This window comes from Salvia splendens, chromosome 22 (genome assembly GCF_004379255.2).
Source record: "Salvia splendens isolate huo1 chromosome 22, SspV2, whole genome shotgun sequence".
Classification (NCBI taxonomy): domain Eukaryota; kingdom Viridiplantae; phylum Streptophyta; class Magnoliopsida; order Lamiales; family Lamiaceae; genus Salvia; species Salvia splendens.
Genome location: NC_056053.1, coordinates 19,489,280 through 19,511,537, shown reverse-complemented (window position 1 = coordinate 19,511,537; position 22,258 = coordinate 19,489,280). Strand labels below are relative to the sequence as shown.

Genomic DNA, 22,258 nt, shown 5'->3' with positions numbered 1-22,258 from the left:
AACCATAACTCGATTCTTTGGAGTTTGATGGAAAATCTGAAGACAATTTGGGAGGTTCTCAACAGTAGTTTTCTAACTGTAAGTGGTATTAAGAATCCAAAATTCAACATTAACAAAAAAATAATAATACACTGACAATAACTTTTAGTCCATTTTATTATTATTGACAATGATCAATACTCCCCCCGTCCCTAAAGAATATGCACTTTGGAGTCAGCACGAGTTTTAATGTAAAATTGGTGAACTAAGAGAAATGTAGAGAGAAAAAATAAATAAAGTATTGTTAGTGGAGAATGGATCCCACTTCATTAGAGAGAAGACTTTCCAAAATTAAAAAGTGCATATTCTTGTAGGATGGACTAAAAAGGAAAGAGTGCATATTCTTGAGTAACGGAGAGAATACTGTATAAACAATGGATACCATTATAAAAACTACACTCTGAGAGAGCTTTTTATACATTGCTTCGAAATTTGGATTGCTCACCAAACTTCAAAAATTGGGTCAGCTAGCTAATGAAGTAAAATTTGGACCCATGCAAAAGTTTACAAAATTAATATTTATGTATTATTTAACCAAGAAATAGAGTTAAAATCATAATTTGGGTACGATGTGTATTTTGTATTCTCCAGTCTTAATTACTAATTAACCCTCCAAATGATGTTGATAGCAACACAGAAAGACCAAAAAAGGTTGCAAAGCATCTCCATACTATTTTGATACACATCTCCATGCTTGTTAGTCAATGCTACCAAGCATATCGTGAAGCTTTATCGTGTCTCGTGCATATAGATCAGTTGCTGACAATCTTGGATTGTCGGCAACCTCGAATACTTAGCACTGAATGCATCTAGAAAGACACAACAACATCGCAACAATCATTCTCAACATGTCAATTCGCCAACGAGTAGGTAGTCTTTGAATTGATCAATAACTATGTGAATCGTGAGTTTTTTTAGACTGGGCTGGGACTAGGGGTTGAAAAACGGATATCAAGTATTGGGTTTATCAGCGCGTATGTACCCGATCCATATATGTTTTGCATTTAGTACCCAACACCTGATTTTACGGGATTGGATAATAGAATTTTGGATATGTCGAGTATCAGACAACTCGGTCGGATATCCAGTATACTCGATTACCCAATGAATACCTTTACTGTTTAGGATGTTTTTAATTAGGTTTAGGACTGTTAGACTGTGTTATTTAGAAATTAATTACTAGAGATTTAGTTGTGTAGAACTTTTTATCGTGATCGATACTTATAATCAATCGAATAATGAACACCGTTTGTGTAATGAAAGAAAATAAAATGCCTATAGTTATGGTCAAACCATTTTCAACTTTATCATGATGAAATCGTGATTAAATCACGTAAAGACAAACTTTACATTATAAAATCGCTATGCTTATCTTCAAAGCAATGATTATTACGCCAAACAAAATAGGAACGCACTTCACTATGAGCACTTTCAGCTGAAAGCAAAATGACTACTCCCTTCCTTTTTGGTCATTTTATTATTAAAATATTTACATATCAAATTTCATGAAGTATTAAATAAAGATAAACTTAATATCATAAGTCAATTTCCAATTTTTTAAATTAAATATTCATTCTGTACACGGAAAAAATAAATAAGATAAATGACTGGACTAATTTTTACTCAATGATTTGACAAAATAGAGAATAACGTCTCTTTTTTTTTTAATCTCTGTTTATCTTTTTTTAAAAGGCAATAATGTGATTGGCACTTTGGCAGAGACAAACACCTATTTCAGTGTCCCCTCGAAGTGCTTTCACACAAATTTTACCTTAAAGTTTACACTTTGGGTTGGGTCCCAACAAGTAATTTTCTTAGAATCAAACAACTACTCATAAAAGGATATCACAAAGTTAAAAATTAAATTCCCCCTTTCCCCCTCGATATTTTGCTTCTAAATTTCTTTTGCGGTATTCTTATTTCTTACCATTTTCCTATAAAGGAAAAGAAAAGGTAAAATAAAGATTCTTGTATCCTTGATTATTTGTGTGAGTGCGATAAGTTGGACGTTCAATTTGCAATTATTGATTACATTTGGTTTCATGTATTTTTAAATATAGAATTGTCATCAAAACTAAATAAATTATTTAAGAAATGTTTGATTTGCTAAATAAATTGAGTAAATTCGAGTAGCCCAAATTGGATCCTTACACATAACTGTGAACATTGAAACTTTTGTTTGTGAAATCTACGAGCATTTAATGTCCCATTATATGTACTTCCAATGTTTTTAATCTTTTTTCATCAGTTGTAATTTTTATGTCTTAACATAATTTTTTATTTATTCGCTGTTTAAACTTTAAACAGTAACAAAATGTCAAAACTCTAACAAGGTTTGATGCGCCGACATTATCTTTCATTCTGAGAAAAAATAATGCACGGCATATGTTACAAAGTGTCTGTAAAATGTAAATGATAAAATGAAACATAAAGGCGAGTCGTTTCCACATTAAGAATTATTTATAATGACATGAATTTTCATTTGACATAAATCGTAGCTTTCCTTTTCCGATTATTATTATTATTATTATTATTATTATTATTATTATTATTATTATCTCTAACGCTATAAAACAAATGTTACAATTGAAAAAGTACAAGTGAAACAGCTAGATGTACAACAATAACTGCCAGCAATGCTTTCACTGTGGCACTAGGACTCGAGTCCCCCGTTGCCAAATCCGCCAACCATGACCCGTCCGCCAAAATAGCCTCCTGCACCGACCCGGGTCCGGTTTCCGCCCCGGTCCCCGTATCGGATCCGGGCTCCGAACCCGACCCGGAATCATCCGCCGTGGTAGCATCATCCGATTTTGATGATTTTTGGCTGCAGAAACAAAATTCAGAGTTTGATTTCCGCATAAACTGCGTTTAATTTATAGGATTTGTGGATTCAATTTGAGTTTTACCTAGGGTGGGAGGGGCAGAAGGTGATGACGTAATCGGCGGCGGTGCAGGTGAAGGTGCTGGTGGCGTCGTCGTAGGCGTAGCTGTACGACTTAGGGCACGCGCTCTTGAACGCCTGCGAGTACGCCGACGGCTTGCACGTCGCCGGCGATCCGTACTCGCCCTTGCAGCAGTACTCCGGCGTGTTGAAAACGTCGCACGCGCTCCGGCAGGCGCCGCCGCTCCCCGCCCTCAGCTCCGCCGGGCACCTCTGGTTGAGATCATCCACGCAGCCGGTCGACGCGCACTGCCCCGATCCGCCGCCGCCGGGCTCGACGAGCATCGGGAGATTGTAGCCGTCGACGAGGCTGACGTCGTAGAAGTCCATGGAGCCGGAGCCGAGGGTGAATTCGGCGAGCGTGGCGGCGGTGGCGCCGGCGCCGTTGCACTCCAATTGGCCGGAGCCGCAGTCGCCGGTTTGGCAGGAGCCGTGGCCGGTTTCATCGAAATTGCAGCCGGTCCGGCCCCAGAAGCGGCCGGACCAGCCGGTTGGCGCCTGGAAGGCGCGCGAACCGGATTTCTGGAGCTCGAAGCCTGTGGTTTCGAGCTGCGGACTTCCTAGAATTGCTGGCCAAATTGTTTGGGAGCATTTGTTTACAAATGTGAATGTTGCACCTGCATCATCACACCATCATCATACAATTCTTATCTAATTCTGAAACTAAAAATATACTCCGCATAAAATTAAATGATTAAACACTATGTTTGCTTACCCTTGGCTTGGGAGAGGTGGAGGAGGAGAGTGATGAAGAGGATATTTAAGGAAGAAGCCATTTAATTTGTGATTTTGTAGGATGATATGAAGAGAGCAATAAAATGAATGGCTAATAATAGCTTGGTGAAGGGTGGTTGTGGTGGTGGAGCTGCTCCTCCCCCAAAATTGGGTGGGTGAATTAAAGGAGGGTGGCGGCGACGGCGGAGGAGCAGTGGAGGTAGTGATGAGTGGAGGAGAGGAGAGGAGAGGAGTGAGTGGGACAGGAATCTTAATCAATTTATGTTGTGTTCATATATATATAATCCCACACACGCACATTCACTCTGCTTTTTCTTTACCAAAGATATACTCTACTGCTGCAAAATTCATTATCAATACTAGCTGTGTGCTATTAATACAAGCATATTAGTAGGGTGGGACAATATTTGGTGTTTTTCCGGAAGGTTAAAAATGGTTAAAAAAATTATCAACTTCACATAACGTGTCAATTTCTTACGATGAGTCATTCTGTCAATCTTTGAAATCTACATGGCATATTTAATCATTAATCTCATTTGACATATTATGTGGTGTCAATACGACTTTTATTAAACAAAAACTATAAATTCTAACATGATTGCTTCTTTAACATGATTTATGTGATTCAATCATAAATTGAATTCATCAATTTAATCACCTAAATGATTCTATTTATGATTTTATTTGTTTTGCAAATTATTCGCTCTAAACCGATATGATTTAATTATGTATTTCAATTCTAAAATCGATGATAATTATGTATTTCAATTCTAACATTGATGATATGTACAAGACTAATTTTTGATACGGGAGTGTTTCTTATTGAACATTTCCTTCTATTGGTATCAGAGCCAAAACCTATGCTTTTGTCGTAGAGATCTTCATCGATTTTGGATTCTTTATCGCTTATGTATTTTGATTTTATGCATTGTTAATTTTTAATATCTATATTTATGGATGGAATAGTGCATGTTTTGATGTATTAGGTGTGATGGGTTTCCTTGTCTATCGTTTTGTCGTTTTACTTTATAATTACAAACTCACGTAGTTTGACTGTGGTATATTAAATGTTTTTCTTCATTTTGTATTTTGTATATTCCCTAATATGTTAGGAAAATTTTTACGTAATTTAACTTGTATACAAATGTAACGGTGGTTGAACATGGGCCATGTGTGTGGGTCAGTTGAGTGTGAGAGAGGTGGTTGGGTGGCTAAGTCACGACCTCATTCCCAGCCCAAAATTCGCACGGACAAATGCCGAACGGGACGTCATTTTGACACGGGTCATCCGTGCTTCACGGAGAGTCACGTCGGATCAATCTACAATGTTAAGCCTTCCTTGCAAAATGAACTAGAAATGTAATGAGTTAGTCGTGAGGCGAGGGTTTTCCACTTGAGGCACCATTATGAAGTTTAGTGACCGCTTTGAACAAATTAAAATTTAGCAACCAATTTGATACAAATATTAAAGCTAAATAAAAATTACAATCTCTTCTGTAGTTACTTGAATCATACTATTGTATTTCATTTTGAGTTGTCCCACATTACTGATAACTCATTTTACTTCATGGGAAAAAATGACACATTTAAAATTTCTTACTTTATTTTATGTCCTACCGTACTATCTTTTCTCTTGCATCTTTATTCTCTCTCCTATTCTCATTAAAATGGAGACATTTTGAGTGTCATGTATTTTTAAAGCATGATTGGCGAAGTAGAAAAGAGATAGCAGAAAGAAAAAAAATATTGAAATATGTTAGTGGGGAATGAGGACCACCTCATTGAAGAAAAACAAGTTATTAAAAATAAAAGTATATTATTATTTTTACGAGAATCAAAATGAATCTCTATTTTTCATAACATATAGGAGTTATTAAATAATATATTCTTGAATTTCGTATTCAAGAAAATAACTCAAATAATATATGACAAGTAAAATAATAAATTAACCCAATTAATTGGATAAAAGAACTAATATTAACATGGATTAAACAAGAATAGTGCGTCATAACATTTCTGACGGTACATTAGGATCTCAAGCAAGGAACTAAACTAAGTCTTATCTCAATTGTGTATCTTTTTACAAAATCTTATCTAAATTGTGTTTCTTTTTTTTACAATAACATATTACTTGAGAGGAAAGTTTCTACCAATCGTAGACTTTTTTTCATCCTACTTTTCTCTTTGCAGCGTCCACAACATGAACTAATTTATAGATACTTTAAAAATATATATACATTTAACATTCTCAATTATATGAATGTTTTGATTGCTGTCCCTTCTTTTACCAAAGTTTTTCATGTATCACCCACTACAAAAAAAACATTCCTTTCCGAAAAGCTCTCAACCATCTTAATTTAGAAAATGTCTTTAAAAAAGATGAAGACTTGTTTTATATGGGAAAAATTCTGATGATAAGGGTATTATTGTGTAACTAATAATGCTCCAAAAAGGAAAAATGGGAAATGGAAAGACTTTCAGCCTTGCAATGTAATTCAAATTTATATTTTTGTTTTTATATTTCTCTCTTTAAACAAGAGCATGCTTTACCTGTTCAGTGGAAACATTAAATTATTAATTGTGTTTGTACGTATACCTAAATTGGGCCATTGAAATATAAAATTAAGTCTTAGTAAAAAAATATTATCTTCAAACTGCTGCAACAAAATTAGAAAAATCAGTGAGTAAAATCAAAATGAGAACCAATGGAATATAGTCATTCCTTGTCAGGTTATAATTTTCACCTAATAACACCTTTCTAAATTTTGGTCTCGCTTTAATTCCTTTCATTCTATTCCTTGTTTTAGACGTCTTCTTCCCTCATGATCTATTCAAAAGAAAAAAGCAACGTAAGTTGTAAATGAGTTAAGACAATTTGTGAGAAATTTGAACCTTAATTTATTAAAAGCCTGTTCAAGCTCATTTAGAATTTTATAACATAAATCCTTTAATTTTAAACTTGATAATATATAATATGTATCTTTAATTAATGACCATTCTGATCTAATGCAAAAATATTTCATAAACCAAAGTCAAAACTTATAATAACTGACTGACCTCATAGTATTAATTACACTCTACTTGAAGTCCTTTGACGTTGATCTATGGTCGAATTGTAGTTATTTAAAAGGCTTAATCATGTCTTAAACTTTGATTTGCCACCGACATGAAAACTCAATATAGTTTATTTTTTCAACTTAATTTCTATAGGCCATGGCAATGGTATATACTTTATTTTTCAACTTAATTTCTATAGGGCGTGCAATGTTACACTAAGGTCATCTGCATCCATGTTTCTTATCCGTCTCTTAACCGTCTCATCTCTTAACTATTCATTGGCCCCACTGTACTTTTCACTTCATCTCTTAACTAAGAGACAACATCTGCATCCCTCTATCTCTTAATCATCTCATCCCTTAACTATTCATTCAATTTCATTTTTTTTATTTCCAACAAATTCAATTAATAAAAACACACTTCATTAAATAAAATAAAATAAAATTACAATTTAAAATCCTAAAAAAACAAAAAAAAATACATAATTAAAATAAAAAAATAAATAAAAAGACATAATTTAAAATACTAGAAATTAAAAATTACACACTTAAAAACTACTCCCCCGGCGAATCATCCACCGAAGGCGGTGGCGGTGCACTCAAGCCACCTGTAGGCGGAATACCAATTTGTCTTGTCATATACTCAATTCCAGCAAGATGGGCTTGATATTGGGGAGGCGTCATGCGGGAAGTGTCAGTCATTGTGGCGGTCAAGTACATGGACAATAGGGTGTTCGAGCCCGAGACAGAGCTCGCCTGGCTTGATTTGCCTCGGACCCTCCTCCCTTTAACCCCCTTCGCCGCCTTGGTCCATTGGGCCGACGGCGCCCACTGGAGGAGCCCCCTGCATCAGTGGTCGTGCCCTCAACCTCTTGTGAGGCGTTGCCTGACCCGCCCTCACTAGACGAGTATTGGCCACTCGCCGTGTGCTTCGTGCGTTTCGAGCTCGAGCCCTTGCTGAACTGGACACCGCCAGCCCACCTTTCAACGGCTTTGACCGCCTCCCAAACATCGACATGTTTGAATTCTTTGTTGTTGTCGTAAAAAAAACTCGCATAGCCGCTCTCAGAATGTCGGCTCCACTGGCTCCGCTTTGGTAATTCGTCGCTTCATTCTTGTAGATCCCGCAAAATTTTTTGACATCTCTGTCGACTCAGTCAAAATGGCTGCGGAGCATCTTTATGGTGCGGCGGCGGGACCCCTTTGGCTTGTTCTCGTTGTAGGCGTCGGTGACCTTTTTCCAAAAACACTTGCGGGTTTGTTGATTCCGGACGATGAGATCATACGAGACGCTGACCCAAGCGTTGAACAGAGTCATCGTGTCGTTGTGGCTGTATGGATGACGACCTACATCCTCCTCCTCCTCGGCCGCCTCCTCCTCTTCCTCCACGGCGTCGAATGCGCGACCCCTGAAGCTTCCACCGCCTTGTCCTCCTTCCGGATTGGGTTCATCCGGAAAATCCTCTTTAATTTGGGATAATCCCTGCGATTGCCCATACATCGGGGCAGAGGGACGAGAGTATGCATCCACATCAAAATAGGATGGTTGGTACGCCGCCGGCGTCGACAAGCCTTGGGTGCCCGACGTCGACGAACCGGAACCGGAAACACCCAAGACATTGTACATGCCCCCCAGTCGCCAAACGTGTTCAAGTCATAGCCGCCGGAGCCGCCAGAGTTTCCGTCGCCGGACATTTTGAGATGAAAATTGGAGAGGTGAGATGAAAATTAGAGAGAAAAGAGAGATGAATTGAGAAGAATAGATGTGTGTTTGTGTGTATAATGAGAATGAAAGAGGGGTATTTATAGAATAAAAAAATTTAAATAATTTTTTTATTACCGTTTTTTAATTTTTATTTTTTAATTTTTTTTTATTAAAATCGAATTTTAAAAAAAATATTTATTGCGTCAGCATGACGACGCCCACTCGCCAGCGCTTGCCACGTGGCGCTGGCGCGTGGCGAGACGTCTCGCCAACCCACCCTCCGGGCCGAGATGCCCACCGAGACGAGACCGAGATGGATGGCTGCATCGTTGTCTCGATGCCGTCTCGTCTCTCCGAGACGAGATAGAGACAACATCGAGACGCGATGCGGATGGCCTAAGAAGCCCAATGAATTTTAGGACCGAAACAGGTATAAATTCTGAACGAATTTTATTGCTGATAATCAAGTAAACTCAAATTTAGAGTATGCAAGTAAATCGCCCATAGAAGAATATATTCAAGTACAATTTATGTATTACATTAAAAAGGTACTACATTTTATGTATTTTTGGTCGAAATTAAATTGGAGCCAACCGCCTTCTATTAATTCCAACAGTCGGCATCTAGCAACCATATTCATTATACAGTAGTATCACGAAATTGTATTTTCACTAATATTAATTACTCAGAAAGTTAGGAGTTGCATTAATTGCTTCTTAATTACGAGCACCTAAAACATTTAATGTTTGGCCTTTTAGCTTGCGAAAATTTTAATATCAGTAATAGTTCAATTTTCTATCCCTTGTTTCAATTAACCTCCAATTTTCATTTTATGTTGAGTAAACAAATTTCAAATTAATTTATTGGATGACCAATTTTGTCATCAGCAGCCCATTTCAAATAACTAATATGCTTAGATTAGAGATCTCAACCCTATATGAAATTATACCCAAACAGATGTAATTTTATGCTAATTATACTTTCCGGTCGAAAATTTCATATTCCATTAAATTGAGCGTGAACAAATTTTATTGATCTTGAGAGTTTAACTTTTATATGCTTATTTACTATTTTTTATTCCTAAATGTTACTCTTGTTTAGAATGATTTGTATTCAATCAACTTTTGGTAAATGAATCTTAAAATAAGATCCTTTTTGCACTAGACCTACGACTTTGCATATAAATTTTTGGAAAGATATGCAATTCATGTAAAAGTACTCAATTTAAACATTTAATATGTTTATATATGTATAGTTAGATAACCTAGATATTCATATATCATACATTTAAAATAAAAACAAAGAAAATTTTCATTTTTTTGAACAACAGGATTTATAGTGGACGTAAATCTTTAAGCTAAAATAGTCCAACAACAGAATTTAAATCTCATTGGGCATCATCCCATTGTGAAGATCAGGGGTGGAAGATTAATGATTTCATGAAACAACTGTAAAAGAATAAAATTTTCTTTTAATTTTATTTCTTTCGAGTGCAGTTAATTTCAAAGAAATCACTCTATACACTAAATGGGGTTCGTTTTTCACTATAAAAAAAATGTTAATGTTACTTCACCCCTACAACTACTATATTATTAAAAAGAAAGTTTAAACTAACAACCTTCCCTAATTTTATGTAGTGCTCGTTTAGGAATGAAACTATTGACATCACATTTGCATGAACATGTGATACATTCTTGCCATATTTTTTTTAAAGCTGAGTATTCCATAATTCACCGTTATGAAAGATCCCATATCGAAATGATACAGGCGGAATATCTAAAAATGAAAAAATCCATTTAAAAAATATTGATAAGCTATTTCTTTTATTTTCAAATCATCACAGATAAATGGGAAATAATTATTGATTTTTTTAATATAAGAAAAAAAGAGCAAGAAAATAATTAAAAGAATAAACAAACAAAAAAAAAGGTTAAGAAATGGGCCATATCTGAATAGAAGGGAAGCTGGGCCGGGCCGTAACAGTGTGTACTACCCATTATTTTTGGAAAGTAATACACTCCACTACTATCTACAATTCTGATAAGATTAATATACTACTTCCCATTCGGCGCCATTCCAATTCCGAATTCCCAAAGGCCAAATCAGTTGCAGAGCATCCCTTCCAACACCTCTCTCGTCGCCAATCTCCTGTCTTTGCCACACTCACACCGCGGGCAGTCTTCCTTTCCCGTTATCCGCCGCTATTGCTTCACGGCGGGACTTGCACGGTTTGCTCTGCGACCACCGGCACTCTCTCGCCTCCGTTGTGCCGTCGAATTGCTTCGATTTGGTGAGAGGTATTTAATTTGCTTTCAACTTTCTGTTTGTGTCTGTATTCATGTTTTGTGTTCGTTTTCATCTTCCGTTCTTCAGCAATTGCATTGGTATATATAGATGTTCAAAACTTGGTCCATTGGATTTCCACAGCTCTCAATGTTTTCTTCTCAGCCAAGGCCTACTCTATTAGATTTCCCTAACAGTTATATGTAATTTTCTCACTCCTTCCCACAATACATAATCAATAATTACCGTTTTCCAATATGTAACTTTTCTCACGCCTTCCCACCCTAACACTTCTAATCACATTTCTCTGAGTATAGATGTACTTAAAGATAAACAATTGTATTTACGATATTAAAAGACAAATTTCAAAGTTGCTACGGCGTTTGTTTGCTCTCAAGGTGATGAAATTAATGTAGGGTTTAGGGTTTAGGTATGGTATTTGTTTGCTCTAAATGTTGACAAACCCCACTTGCAGAGGCAGACAGCTCCTCGTCTCACTCGCATCTCCCAAATTCCCACCACAATCACAATGATTTCTCTATTTTCCTCTATCCCAATCAATTCTCCACTCCTCACTTCAAATAGAGTCTTCCTGCCGAGCAAATGCAAATGCTTCGCTGCCGAGCAGCAGCCCCAAGCTCCGCGGAACAAGTCTCAAAGACCGCGTAAAAAACCTGTATCCGACAAAAAAGATGCTTTGGATCCTGCCGGATTCCTCTCCAAACACGGTATTACAAATAAAGCCTTCGCACAGTTCCTGCGCGAAAGGTAAGTTGAAGACTGTCTTTGGTTCAATTGTTAATTATGCACATCAGTGTATGGGTTTTGATGCGTACTGCAACTGCAATTGGTGTCGGGTTATGGTTTTCGCAGGTATAAAGCGTTCAAGGATTTAAAGGAAGAGCTTCTGAAGCAGTATTACGATCTCCAGGAGATGGTTTCTGGGTTGGTGCCTATCTGTCTGTCCATGGAACTTTATTGAGGAAAAAAAAGCATATTTGATGATTGGTTGTCGTTAGGAAAAGATTCATAACTTTTCTTTGTTTCACTTTTATCTTATCCTACTTTGTTGATTTCAAGGTTTGAGTTGTTGGGAATGCATCGGAATGTTCAGCATCGTGTGGATTACATGGACTGGGCTCCAGGTTTGACAACTTTTTCTTGCCGGATATATTGGGCTAGTATGGTCTTGAATGTTTGAAGTCGTTACCTGCTATCTAATTAAGTACATATCGATGATGTTCGCGTGCGCTGCCGTTCATGCCTGGCAAATAAAACTGTGGTAAATTAACTGCCGGACCTTTTGGGTTTAGGTGCTCGCTATTGTTCTCTAGTGGGGGATATCAATGGTTGGTCACCGACAACGGATTGTGCCAGGGAAGGTTACTTAGGCCATGATGATTTCGGTTACTGGTTTGTTATCCTTGAAGACAAACTTAGAGATGGAGAAGAAACAGATGATGTATTTTTTCAGCAGTATAATTACATTGATGACTATGATAAAGGTGATAGTGGTGTTACAGTTGAACAAGTTTTTCAAAAAGCAAATGAAGAGTACTGGGAACCTGGAGAAGACCGCTTCATAAAATCACGCTATGAGCTTGCAGCTAAACTGTACGAGCAAATATTTGGGCCTAATGGGCCACAAACAGAAGAGGAAATGGAAGAAATACCAGATCCGATGACAAGATATAAGGCCTGGAAAGAGGAACATAAAGATGATCCACCAAGCAACTTACCACCTTGTGATGTGATTATTGAGGAGGATAACGAAAACGATGAGTTTCAAATTGTAACTGATCTTGCTTGGAGAGAGAAATTTAAAAATAAGAAGCCTCCTATTCCTTACTGGTTGGAAACACGAAAAGGTAGGAAAGCGTGGTTAAAAAAGTATATACCTGGGATGCCCCATGGGAGCAAGTACAGGGTGTACTTTAACACTCCAATGGGTCCTTTAGAGCGTGTTCCTGCATGGGCTACTTACGTTATTCCAGGTCACTTATTGCTTTACTTATATGTTGCTTCCTGCCTTTCTAATTTTTCTTCCATTTTCTATTATTATTTGGATATGTACATAGAATATACTTCCTCAAAAATGCATTGGCTCAAGTTTGAGGCTCTTTATAACTGGGGTCTGGGGACTTCTTATGAAATTATTTGCAATACATTAGATCATAGGGAACCTGAACATGCTATGCTATACTCTTTTTTTTTTCTATATAAAACTGATAAGTTTAAGATGATCAAGCTCCATTTCCTTTACAGCCTTTGCTTTTTTTGACTAGATTATAAATCATTTATATACAAGGATAATTTGAAACCATATGCGAGTGACAGGTCAAGTTTTCACTTCACCTGGGCCTGTCTAGATAACACAGCTTGAAGGAAATTCAGATGATTTTACTTGATAGGCAACAAATACTAAATTTTGGTTAACAATGTTTTGTACTCCTTTACTATTGCCTTTTTTTAAAAATAAATTGTCTACTACATTTATTTTCTTATATCAATCTGTTTTATTAACTTGGAGTCTGATTGATGTTTATCACATACAGAGGCAGATGTGAATCAATCTTATGCTGTCCACTGGGAGCCTTCTCCTGAGTGTGCCTACAAATGGAAGCATAAACATCCATCAAAACCTAAATCTTTGCGAATATATGAATGCCATGTTGGAATAAGTGGAGTGGAGCCTAGAGTGTCTACTTTCAATGAGTTCACTGAAAATGTAGTGCTCTATTGTTTCCGACATTTATCATTTGTTTCATTGAATTGTACTTTATCTTTTACTCCTGATTACCTAGTACCAATCAATTTTCAATACAGGTCCTAGTTCATGTAAAGGAAGCTGGTTACAATGCAATTCAATTGATTGGAGTTCTTGAGCACAAGGATTATTTTACAGTTGGATACAGAGTAAGTGAAATGCAATAAAAAAGATGAATTGCAGCATAAGAGCATTATTTAATTCAAAATGCAGCCCCAGCCTATTGATGACCGTTGTTGCGCTTTACCATTATAGACTTCTTTGAGCACTTACAGAAACAAAGTGAGACAAAACTGAAGATCATAGTGAATACTAAGGCATTAGTGCACTAAGATATGGTGCTATAGTTCTAAGTGCACTGCATCAAGCAATGTTAATAATGAATTGAGTACAAATGATCATTCCTTCTCAACTTGACACTCCTAGTTTGGGTGGGCACTGTTTTCGGATGAGAGTTGATATTAGGTACATACTTCTTTCCTTGCAAATTTCATCCGCGGAATGCTTGGTTGGTTGCAGAGAATAGGAAGTCAATATTCTACACAGTGGTGATTTAGGAATGAATTTGTGATGTAGAACTAGGGAATTATGTTTGGATTTTAAGCATACCCAATTTGGGAAAAGTAATACTGGATATCCACGCTGCTCGAATTGCTTTTTCCACTTCTCAGATTTGACATTTAAAGTAACAGGAATTTAGTTTTGATATCTGGAGGTACATGGAGAAGAGTGGTAGAATGTCAGGGTAAATTGGTCTATTGAAAGAAAGTCTTTGGAGAAGTAGTAGAAAGGCAGGTAAACATTAGTCTTTTTACAGTGGTAGAAATTATATAACGTTTATATTAATCCTTTTAGTTGGCGTCTATGAACCATATATCTACGCATGTGACAACCTACCATTCAATTGTTTGGTCTGCTTCAGTATCACAGTATGATCGGTATAATATATTATTTACGTTTTTTGATTCTCCTATCGTTCTCTTTTTTTCTGATATTATTCTGCCTTTCACTTTTGCAGGTGACAAATTTTTTTGCTGTTAGCAGCCGCTACGGTACCCCTGAAGATTTCATGCGGTTGGTGGATGAAGCTCATGGTTATATCAAATTTCTTCCAATCAATATCAATTTTTACCATTGTTTTTATTCTGTTATCAATAGAATATTTTGATATCTTAGTATAATGTTCTTTAATTGATTATATAACATATAACTTTAGAACATTGAAACTAGATTTGAAACTTTGTTCGTTTCATGTAGATAGATATTCTACTATACTAAATTCATGCTAGAATTGAATAGCTTTAGGTCATTTTGACAAATTGCTGGACATTTGCCTTCATGTTTCATCTTTTTCCTCTTAGGAACAACCAGTAGGACCTTCAATATTGCTGTGGCTTTTGTTGTATTTTATCAGTGTTATGCTTGAGTAGGATGAAACTTCAATCACTAGGAACAACAGTAGGACCTCCAATATTGCTGCGGCTTTTAATATACTTTTGTTGTATTTTATCGGTGTTATGCTTGAGTAGGATAACCCTTCAATCACTAGCTTGTACTTTATTCAACATTTTAACTGCTTTAACGTTAGAGGCATACATTCACAAGGTTTATCCGAATCCTTTTAAGCATTCTCAGAACAACTTTCAGCTGCAATGCATGGATTTGTTTCACCGCGATTTAGATTGTTACATGGTTATTTGTTAATGTGTAGGACTTGGCCTGCTCGTCCTTTTAGATATTGTTCATTCTTATGCCGCAGCTGATGAAATGGTGGGGTTATCATTTTATGATGGATCAAATGATTGTTACTTCCATTCTGGTAATAATATTTTGACACTAATTATTTTGATTTACTTGTAGCATTAATTTCAAGCAGTGAGCTATATAAGTTGTAGGTAATAGCCACTATAAGATTGGAAATAAACAGATTAATCCTCTGAGAGATGATATTTATACTAATGTTAGAGCCCCTCTAGCTTTAAATGTTTCTTGGTTGAGATCACTTTTGTTGTCTTCATGCTAATGTTCTTCCTACCTTTCTGCTTGGATATTACTTGGTGAAATTCCTAGATTTATTGTTTGCATGCTCCAGAGTCCCAAGCAGGAACAGAGTTAAAGATACTCATCGATTTGATTTATTTTTATCTTTCTGACAAGGAAAAATTATGTAGCAAGGGATTATGGTGTAAGTAGTGAATTGGTAATCATGATCAAATTGCTCCTTATGCAATTGTTCCGATGGTTCATTTCAAAGTAATTGGCAATATTGCATCTGCAGTTATGGGTTCTGATTCTGTGCCAAAGGTTTTTAGACAAAGGAAACAAGTTATGTGATATGGAACACTTTTGCTCTTCCAGATTCTAACTCATCTTTTACTCTAAATTCTAGGTAAAAGAGGCCAGCACAAATTTTGGGGCACACGGATGTTCAAATATGGTGATCAAGATGTATTGCATTTCCTTCTTTCAAATTTAAATTGGTAAATTAAATACAGCATTTTACTGTTTTTAAAGCTTCCTAACTCCTAAGTGTTTCATCATCATGTTCTCTATCTTTCCGAATCTTTACAACCTGCCTTACATTTGACTCTAAGGCCCTTCTTGGTATGATGGAATGAAATGTGATTCCTACTTCCATTCTATTCATATGCTTGGTATGATGGAATGGAAGAGAGAATGGAATGAAATGCAAAGGAAGTCCAAAGAAATTGTAATTCCATTCCTACCTTTATTTCATTTATACCTTCATTCCATTCAACCCTCATTCCATTCCATCATACCAAGCAAGGCCTAAGTCTTGTAGGGTCACTTTTAATGTCTGACTATTTCTTCTGTTGTTTTTTCCTTCCAACTTTTGGTTTTAACAGGATCTATGACATTTTCCAGGTGGATGGTGGAGTACCAGATTGATGGCTTCTATTTCCATTCTCTTTCGTCAATGATGTACACACACAATGGATTTGCTACTTTTACTGGTGATGTAGAGGAGTAAGGCTTCTAAGAACTTAACTTTGCGGCAGTTAAATGCCTCTTAATATAGTTGTCACCACTCAGCAGTGATGGTATATTGCATTACATTTTATTCCTTAAATCTTAGTATAATTTTCATGCCAAGTTATGAACCCACACATTATCAAGCTTTGCTTGACAGTTGACTTTCCTTTCTTACTTGAAAACTGTGCTAATGTACTGACAGTGTACCTATGTATGTGTTGCCCTTCTGCTTATTTAAAGTACAACTGAACTAATTTTCTATGTTAGCTGACCACCTAGGTCTGGTTGAATTTTGCTGGTTATCAACCTGATGACTCGATACTTTTCTAGTTGTTGCATACCTTCCATCTGGCAGTACCTAACCTTTATCTGTTTCAGGTATTGTAATCAATATGTGGATAATGATGCTTTGCTGTATCTAATGTTACTTAATGAGATACTCCACTTTCTCCACCCAAATGTACTGACAATTGCTGAAGATGTAAGAAACTGTTATACATTCTTTATCATACTCTTGATTATTCTTTTTTTTTCTCTTGTTCTTTTGTCTTTCTGATGTTGTATATTTAGTGTTATCGTGTCAGCTTCATGCCAACTCACTAACGATATGCCACGATAAACATGAACACGTCACTATAAGGATATGCCTGGCACGAACATAAACATAACATATATCGTTTTGACACAACACAACACCATATAATAAAATTACTGATGCTCATATGCATGTATGCTGCAATGTTCTTTTAATAGAAGGTACACGGCTTCATGATCTAATCCCTTTTAGTGGCTTGTTGCTTTTTAGGCCACACTTTATCCAGGACTTTGTGAACCAACTTCTCAAGGTGGTTTGGGATTTGATTATTTTGTTAATCTCTCTGCATCAGAATTGTGGTTGTCATTCCTTGAGAATGTTCCTGATCATGAGTGGAATATGAGTAAGGTTATTTCTACAACCTTAAGTTTACTTACTCTAGACACAGTTTATGTTGTACGTTAGTTCACTGCAACTATTACCTCATGTTTTCTTCTAGCTTGTGAGCACATTGGTGGGAGACAAGTGCAGTGTTGATAAGATGCTTTTGTATGCTGAAAACCACAACCAGGTGATCAGTATTACATTTGTGTACCAAATATGGCCGCTCTCCTTCTCCCCCCCACCCCCGCAACTCTTTACTGTAGAGTCTCCCCAGAAAGTTATAACGTGGTTTATTTTCTTGCTTGCCAGTCAATTTCAGGGGGTCGCTCTTTTGCAGAAATACTTTTTGGTTCCGCTAACACAGAAGTGACCTTGCTTAGGGGTTGTTCGTTGCATAAGGTAACGAAGTTTCTTCATGCTGCCACTAACTATATCATGTCTATACTATTTGCTGCCTCTCTTTCTGATGAATGTTGACCCACCTAGGCACCTACCTCCATCTAAGTCTACATTCACCTATTTCTTATTCCTTTGTCTTGTATTGATATATGCAATGATTATTTAAATATTATTTCAAATATCCATTGTTAACAACTTAACTAGTTGTAAAAAAGATTTTTATATGCTTCGATACATAACCACATTCACAACACCTTTTGTGGTGTTTAAACTTTAACCTCTACTCTTTGGGGTTAAGAGATGCCTTATTGAAGAATGGTGCCGTTTTTCAGAAAAACACTTATGAAGAATAGTTGTTGGCTTTTGTGGGCTAGTTCATTAAAAAGTACTTGCAATAGGATGGTTTCCTTATAGTTAGTTGGTCTTTAGTTCATTTCAGACTATGTTACTCTGAAGCTGTTTTGCCATATGTAGTATTAATCTAGTGTGAGTTACCTGAATTACAGATGATCCGATTAATTACATTTACTATTGGTGGTTCAGCATACCTCAATTTCATGGGCAATGAATTTGGGCATCCAAAGGTGAATTGCATTAATTTGGCACATATAGAGATTCATTTTTAAGTGATTGACGATTTTTTTATGTTCCAGAGGGTTGAGTTCCCAATGCCAAGCAACAGTTTTTCCTATTCACTTGCCTATCGCTGTTGGGAGCTTTTGGAGGATGAACTTCACAAAAAATTATTTGCCTTTGATAAAGTGAGTTGGAATTTATATATAGTTATATAGTCTTGATTTGATCCAACATTGTTTATTTTCTTATTGTAGCTCCATATTGTCACTCATAGTTTTATGTTGATCCAATCAGATTGGTATTTATTAGATATAAGCAGTACACATCACATGAATTTCAGATTTCTTGATGTTCAAAATTTTTACTTCAGGATATGATGAAACTGGACATAAAAGATAGAGTACTTCTAAGAGGTTCAAGGGGCCTTCCGAATATTCACCACGTCAATGATACAACAATGGTATACTCCGTTTACCATACATATGATAGACAATTTTTTGTAAATGCATGTGGGACTGAATAACATTGTTGACCCAGGTGATATCTTATTCACGCGGCCCATTTGTCTTTGTCTTCAACTTTCATCCCACAAATTCATATGAAAGATACAGTATAGGCGTTGAGGAAGCTGGAGAGTATCAAGTAAGTGATGCTTTGATATTAGTATTAAATTATCATCAACCTGAAGTCCTGAATTTTCATTTGAATTGATGCCACTTCTGTTATACATGATTAACTTGCAGATCATATTGAATTCTGATGACGAGATTTATGGTGGTCAAGGATTAATTGATCGAGATCAATATGCTCAAAGAACCATTAGCAGAAAGTGAGTGATGGTCATTGATTGTGTCAGTATCTGTTGCTGAAGTAGTGTTTTACTTGGTTCTAGAATATTGCAACCTCGAATCTGGTTGAAAGATTAATGAACCAACTGTTTCTACACACCTTAAATAAATATACTAGTACAGAGTATCTTATATACACCCATATAAAGAATAAGAGATCGAAAGCAACTTGAAGAGACTGAAATTCCTTCTGAACATGTTCATATAGGCAGTGCAATCTTTTCCTCTAAACTCATATTTGCATAAAAATGTCGTGAATCTGCTTCTTCAACTACATATCTTTACCATCATTATCTTAGAACAACGACTGATCTTTTATTTTATTTTCCTAGCAAATCTCTTCCTTTCATCACAGTGGCTTCTAGTTCGATTTCTGAGCATAATTTTGACTAGCATCTATGATGATAAAATTTCAAATTCTTGCATAATAGAGTACATTCTAATCAATTTAACTTAAATTATGTATTGTGGAACCTTATGTGATGCTATCTATTACTATATCGTACAGCTCACAACGTTAACATATTGCTTGGGTTTGCAGAACTGATTTAGCCAGGTATTGCTTGGATGTGCCGCTTCCAAGTAGAACATCTCAGGTTAGTGATGCGAAATATTTAGCATTCACAACTTCAACCCTTTGCGTAGACAATAGAAATACTATCTACAAAGAGAGACACAGAGCTTGGGGATTACTGAGAAAACTTCAAGATATTGGAGCTGTGATGTAGAACCATTTCATTTCTTGCAGGTGTACAAGCTAACTCGGATTCTCAGAGTTTAATTCCAATCCGCTGAAACTCATCTTCTTGCCATAGAATGGGGAGTCTTCTTGCGTCAGTTGCATCGGTGAATCTTCTTCCTCAGATGTTCTACTGATTTATTTTGTGCTGTATTCTCAAGCCAAGATGACTAGCCTCTTTTGTTCGAATTGTGGTAGTGAACTCAGGCCTAGTTCTTATGCAAAGGAGCTCGCTCCTGTACGGATGTCTCAAAACCGAACAAGTTTAGGTTAGTATTAAATTATCCTCGGCCTGAAGTCCTGAATTTTTATTTGAACTGATGCCACTTCTGTAATTCGTGATTTACTTGCAGATCATATTGAATTTCTGATGACGAGATTCATGGTGGTCAAGGATGAATTAATCGAGACCAATTGTGTGACTAAAAAAGGAAAAGGGGAAAGGGAAAGACTTGAGTCTTGCAATGTGATCCAAATTTATATTTTCTTGTTATTTCTCACTCACAAACTGGATTTATGTTGGTTCAAACTCGATAATTTGCATCTTTAACAACTGTTTATTTGCTAAATGCACAGTTTGTAAAAATTAATCGGTTAATCCTACTTGTGTTAGTTACATACTAAAATATAATCTAATCACTATTACGGTAATGTCATAAATATAACTTATAATAAACTGACGCATCTCATATTAATTACGCTCCTTTAGGTTGATATATGGTCGTATTGTAGTTATTTAAAACGCTTAATCAAATCAAACCTTTGATTTGCTACCCGCATGAAAACTAAGAAGCCCAATGAAATTAACACAGGTATTATATTCTGAACGGATTTTATGGCTCATAATTAAGCTAACTCTAATTTATGGCTGATAATTAAGCAAATTCAAATTTATGGCTGATAATTGTCACTCTTTTCCATTTCGGTCTATCCTATAATAATTGTCACACTTTATTTTACCATAAATGGTAAGTAGGTCTCATATTCTACTAACTCACTTCACTCCCATTTTATTATAAAATCAATATAAAAAAGTGGGTCTCTTCCATTAACTTTTTTAACCAACTTTTCTTTATCTTTCTTAAAACTCATGCCTATAATAAAAATGACAATTGCAAGTAGTACAATTTATGTAGTACTATTAAATTTAAAAGGTACTACTACATTTTCTGTATTTTTGGGCGAAATTAAATTGGGGCCAACCAACCTCTATAAATTAAAAAAATAGTTGCCTTCATTAGTATCTAGTCAGCCCATTTCAAATCCAACTACTGGGCTTCGAAATCTCATCTCTCTATGAAATTATACCCAAACTGATGTTATTTTATGCTACAAAAGATTTTAAGCTAATTTCAATTATATTCTTACATTTTGAAACTTAAAAACTTTCCGACGAAATTTTCATTTCCATTAAATCGAGCGTGAATAAAATTTTATTAATCTTTAGAGTTTAACTTTTATATGGTTACCTTTTCCCTAAATTTTTGTATAATTTGTTTAGAATGATTTGTATGCAATAAATCTTGGTAAATGAATCTTCAAATTGCACTGGAGCTAAGACTTTGCATAGGGCATTATTAAAAAAGATGAAACACCCATTGGGTGTAATGGAAAATCAGGTTACTTAAATTATTTAAAATGTGTATTTGCATATATTTGTGTTGACGTGAAAGATGGACATGAAAGAGACACTAATGTATGACATCATTTGTAAAAAACCAGATTAAACCAGCTAATTCTATATGTCGAGAAAGAGGCATATCAACTCACCAATAGGTGTTTAGATGTAAAAATGATCAAGCAATCCTATCTACTCCCATATAATATAATAATATCAATGTGAAAGACACATATTTTAACATTTAAATAAATGAAATCATTAATATTTTGTTTATATTCTTCAATTTCTTAAGATGAAGAGCTAGGGGAATTAAAACAAGATTGAAATACCTCAAGGGTACAATTATATTACTAATTCTTAACTATTTAATTAACTCTTGCACTTGCACTTGCACTTGCACTTTCACTATCTTTCACCTATTAATTAATACAATTAATTTTACAACTTTCTCTTTTCATTTGATGGTTTGTAGATTGGATTTGGACCCCTCTCTTGGTCACGTACGTCATCAACTCATTTATTCAGTGGATGTCATTAATCAAAATTATCTGCATAGCCTATTTTCAACCATGTATGGATTTTAGACAAGAAAGATGACCACTTGCAGATTATGATGCTTCATTTTATATTATC

At 35.8% G+C, this 22,258-nt stretch overlaps 2 protein-coding genes across 5 annotated transcripts; one reads left to right on the top strand and one right to left on the bottom strand.

Annotated features, from left to right (window-relative positions):
- Nucleotides 1–2,480: 2,480 nt before the first annotated feature.
- Nucleotides 2,481–4,028, bottom strand: LOC121785918 (thaumatin-like protein 1). The gene is made up of 3 exons (XM_042184401.1): nucleotides 3,699–4,028; nucleotides 2,949–3,600; nucleotides 2,481–2,866 (listed from the first exon to the last, which is right to left on the bottom strand). Exons 1-3 carry the CDS (start codon nucleotides 3,757–3,759, stop codon nucleotides 2,620–2,622), a joined length of 960 nt encoding a protein of 319 aa, XP_042040335.1. The 5' UTR covers nucleotides 3,760–4,028; the 3' UTR covers nucleotides 2,481–2,619.
- A 6,503-nt stretch (nucleotides 4,029–10,531) lies between these two features.
- On the top strand, nucleotides 10,532–20,573 carry LOC121787199 (1,4-alpha-glucan-branching enzyme 3, chloroplastic/amyloplastic-like). 4 transcript variants are annotated; one of them, XM_042185873.1, is made up of 24 exons: nucleotides 10,532–10,776; nucleotides 11,238–11,530; nucleotides 11,636–11,707; nucleotides 11,843–11,907; nucleotides 12,076–12,756; nucleotides 13,318–13,490; nucleotides 13,589–13,678; nucleotides 14,548–14,623; nucleotides 15,241–15,348; nucleotides 15,919–16,009; nucleotides 16,416–16,517; nucleotides 16,902–17,004; nucleotides 17,329–17,466; nucleotides 17,558–17,629; nucleotides 17,752–17,841; nucleotides 18,348–18,425; nucleotides 18,495–18,602; nucleotides 18,788–18,877; nucleotides 18,955–19,059; nucleotides 19,161–19,246; nucleotides 19,807–19,861; nucleotides 20,014–20,111; nucleotides 20,212–20,273; nucleotides 20,358–20,573. In XM_042185873.1, the coding sequence occupies exons 2-22, from the start codon at nucleotides 11,292–11,294 to the stop codon at nucleotides 20,044–20,046; spliced, it is 2,655 nt and encodes an 884-aa protein (XP_042041807.1). In that variant the 5' UTR covers nucleotides 10,532–10,776; nucleotides 11,238–11,291; the 3' UTR covers nucleotides 20,047–20,111; nucleotides 20,212–20,273; nucleotides 20,358–20,573. The 4 variants fall into 4 exon arrangements, with proteins under 4 accessions (XP_042041807.1, XP_042041804.1, XP_042041806.1 ...); XM_042185870.1 differs by having other exon boundaries at nucleotides 20,203–20,273; XM_042185872.1 differs by having other exon boundaries at nucleotides 20,179–20,273.
- Nucleotides 20,574–22,258: the final 1,685 nt, after the last annotated feature.

Excerpts from the sequence above, each read along its gene's own strand:
- LOC121785918 (XM_042184401.1), bottom strand. The coding sequence starts at position 3,759 with ATGGCTTCTTCCTTAAATATCCTCTTCATCACTCTCCTCCTCCACCTC. Across the intron at positions 3,601-3,698 it reads CCACCTCTCCCAAGCCAAGG|GTGCAACATTCACATTTGTA; the intron begins GTAAGCAAACAT and ends GTGATGATGCAG. Across the intron at positions 2,867-2,948 it reads TTCTGCCCCTCCCACCCTAG|CCAAAAATCATCAAAATCGG; the intron begins GTAAAACTCAAA and ends TTGTTTCTGCAG.
- LOC121787199 (XM_042185871.1), top strand. The coding sequence starts at position 11,292 with ATGATTTCTCTATTTTCCTCTATCCCAATCAATTCTCCACTCCTCACT. Across the intron at positions 13,491-13,588 it reads TCAATGAGTTCACTGAAAAT|GTCCTAGTTCATGTAAAGGA; the intron begins GTAGTGCTCTAT and ends TTTTCAATACAG. Across the intron at positions 18,878-18,954 it reads ACGTCAATGATACAACAATG|GTGATATCTTATTCACGCGG; the intron begins GTATACTCCGTT and ends TTGTTGACCCAG.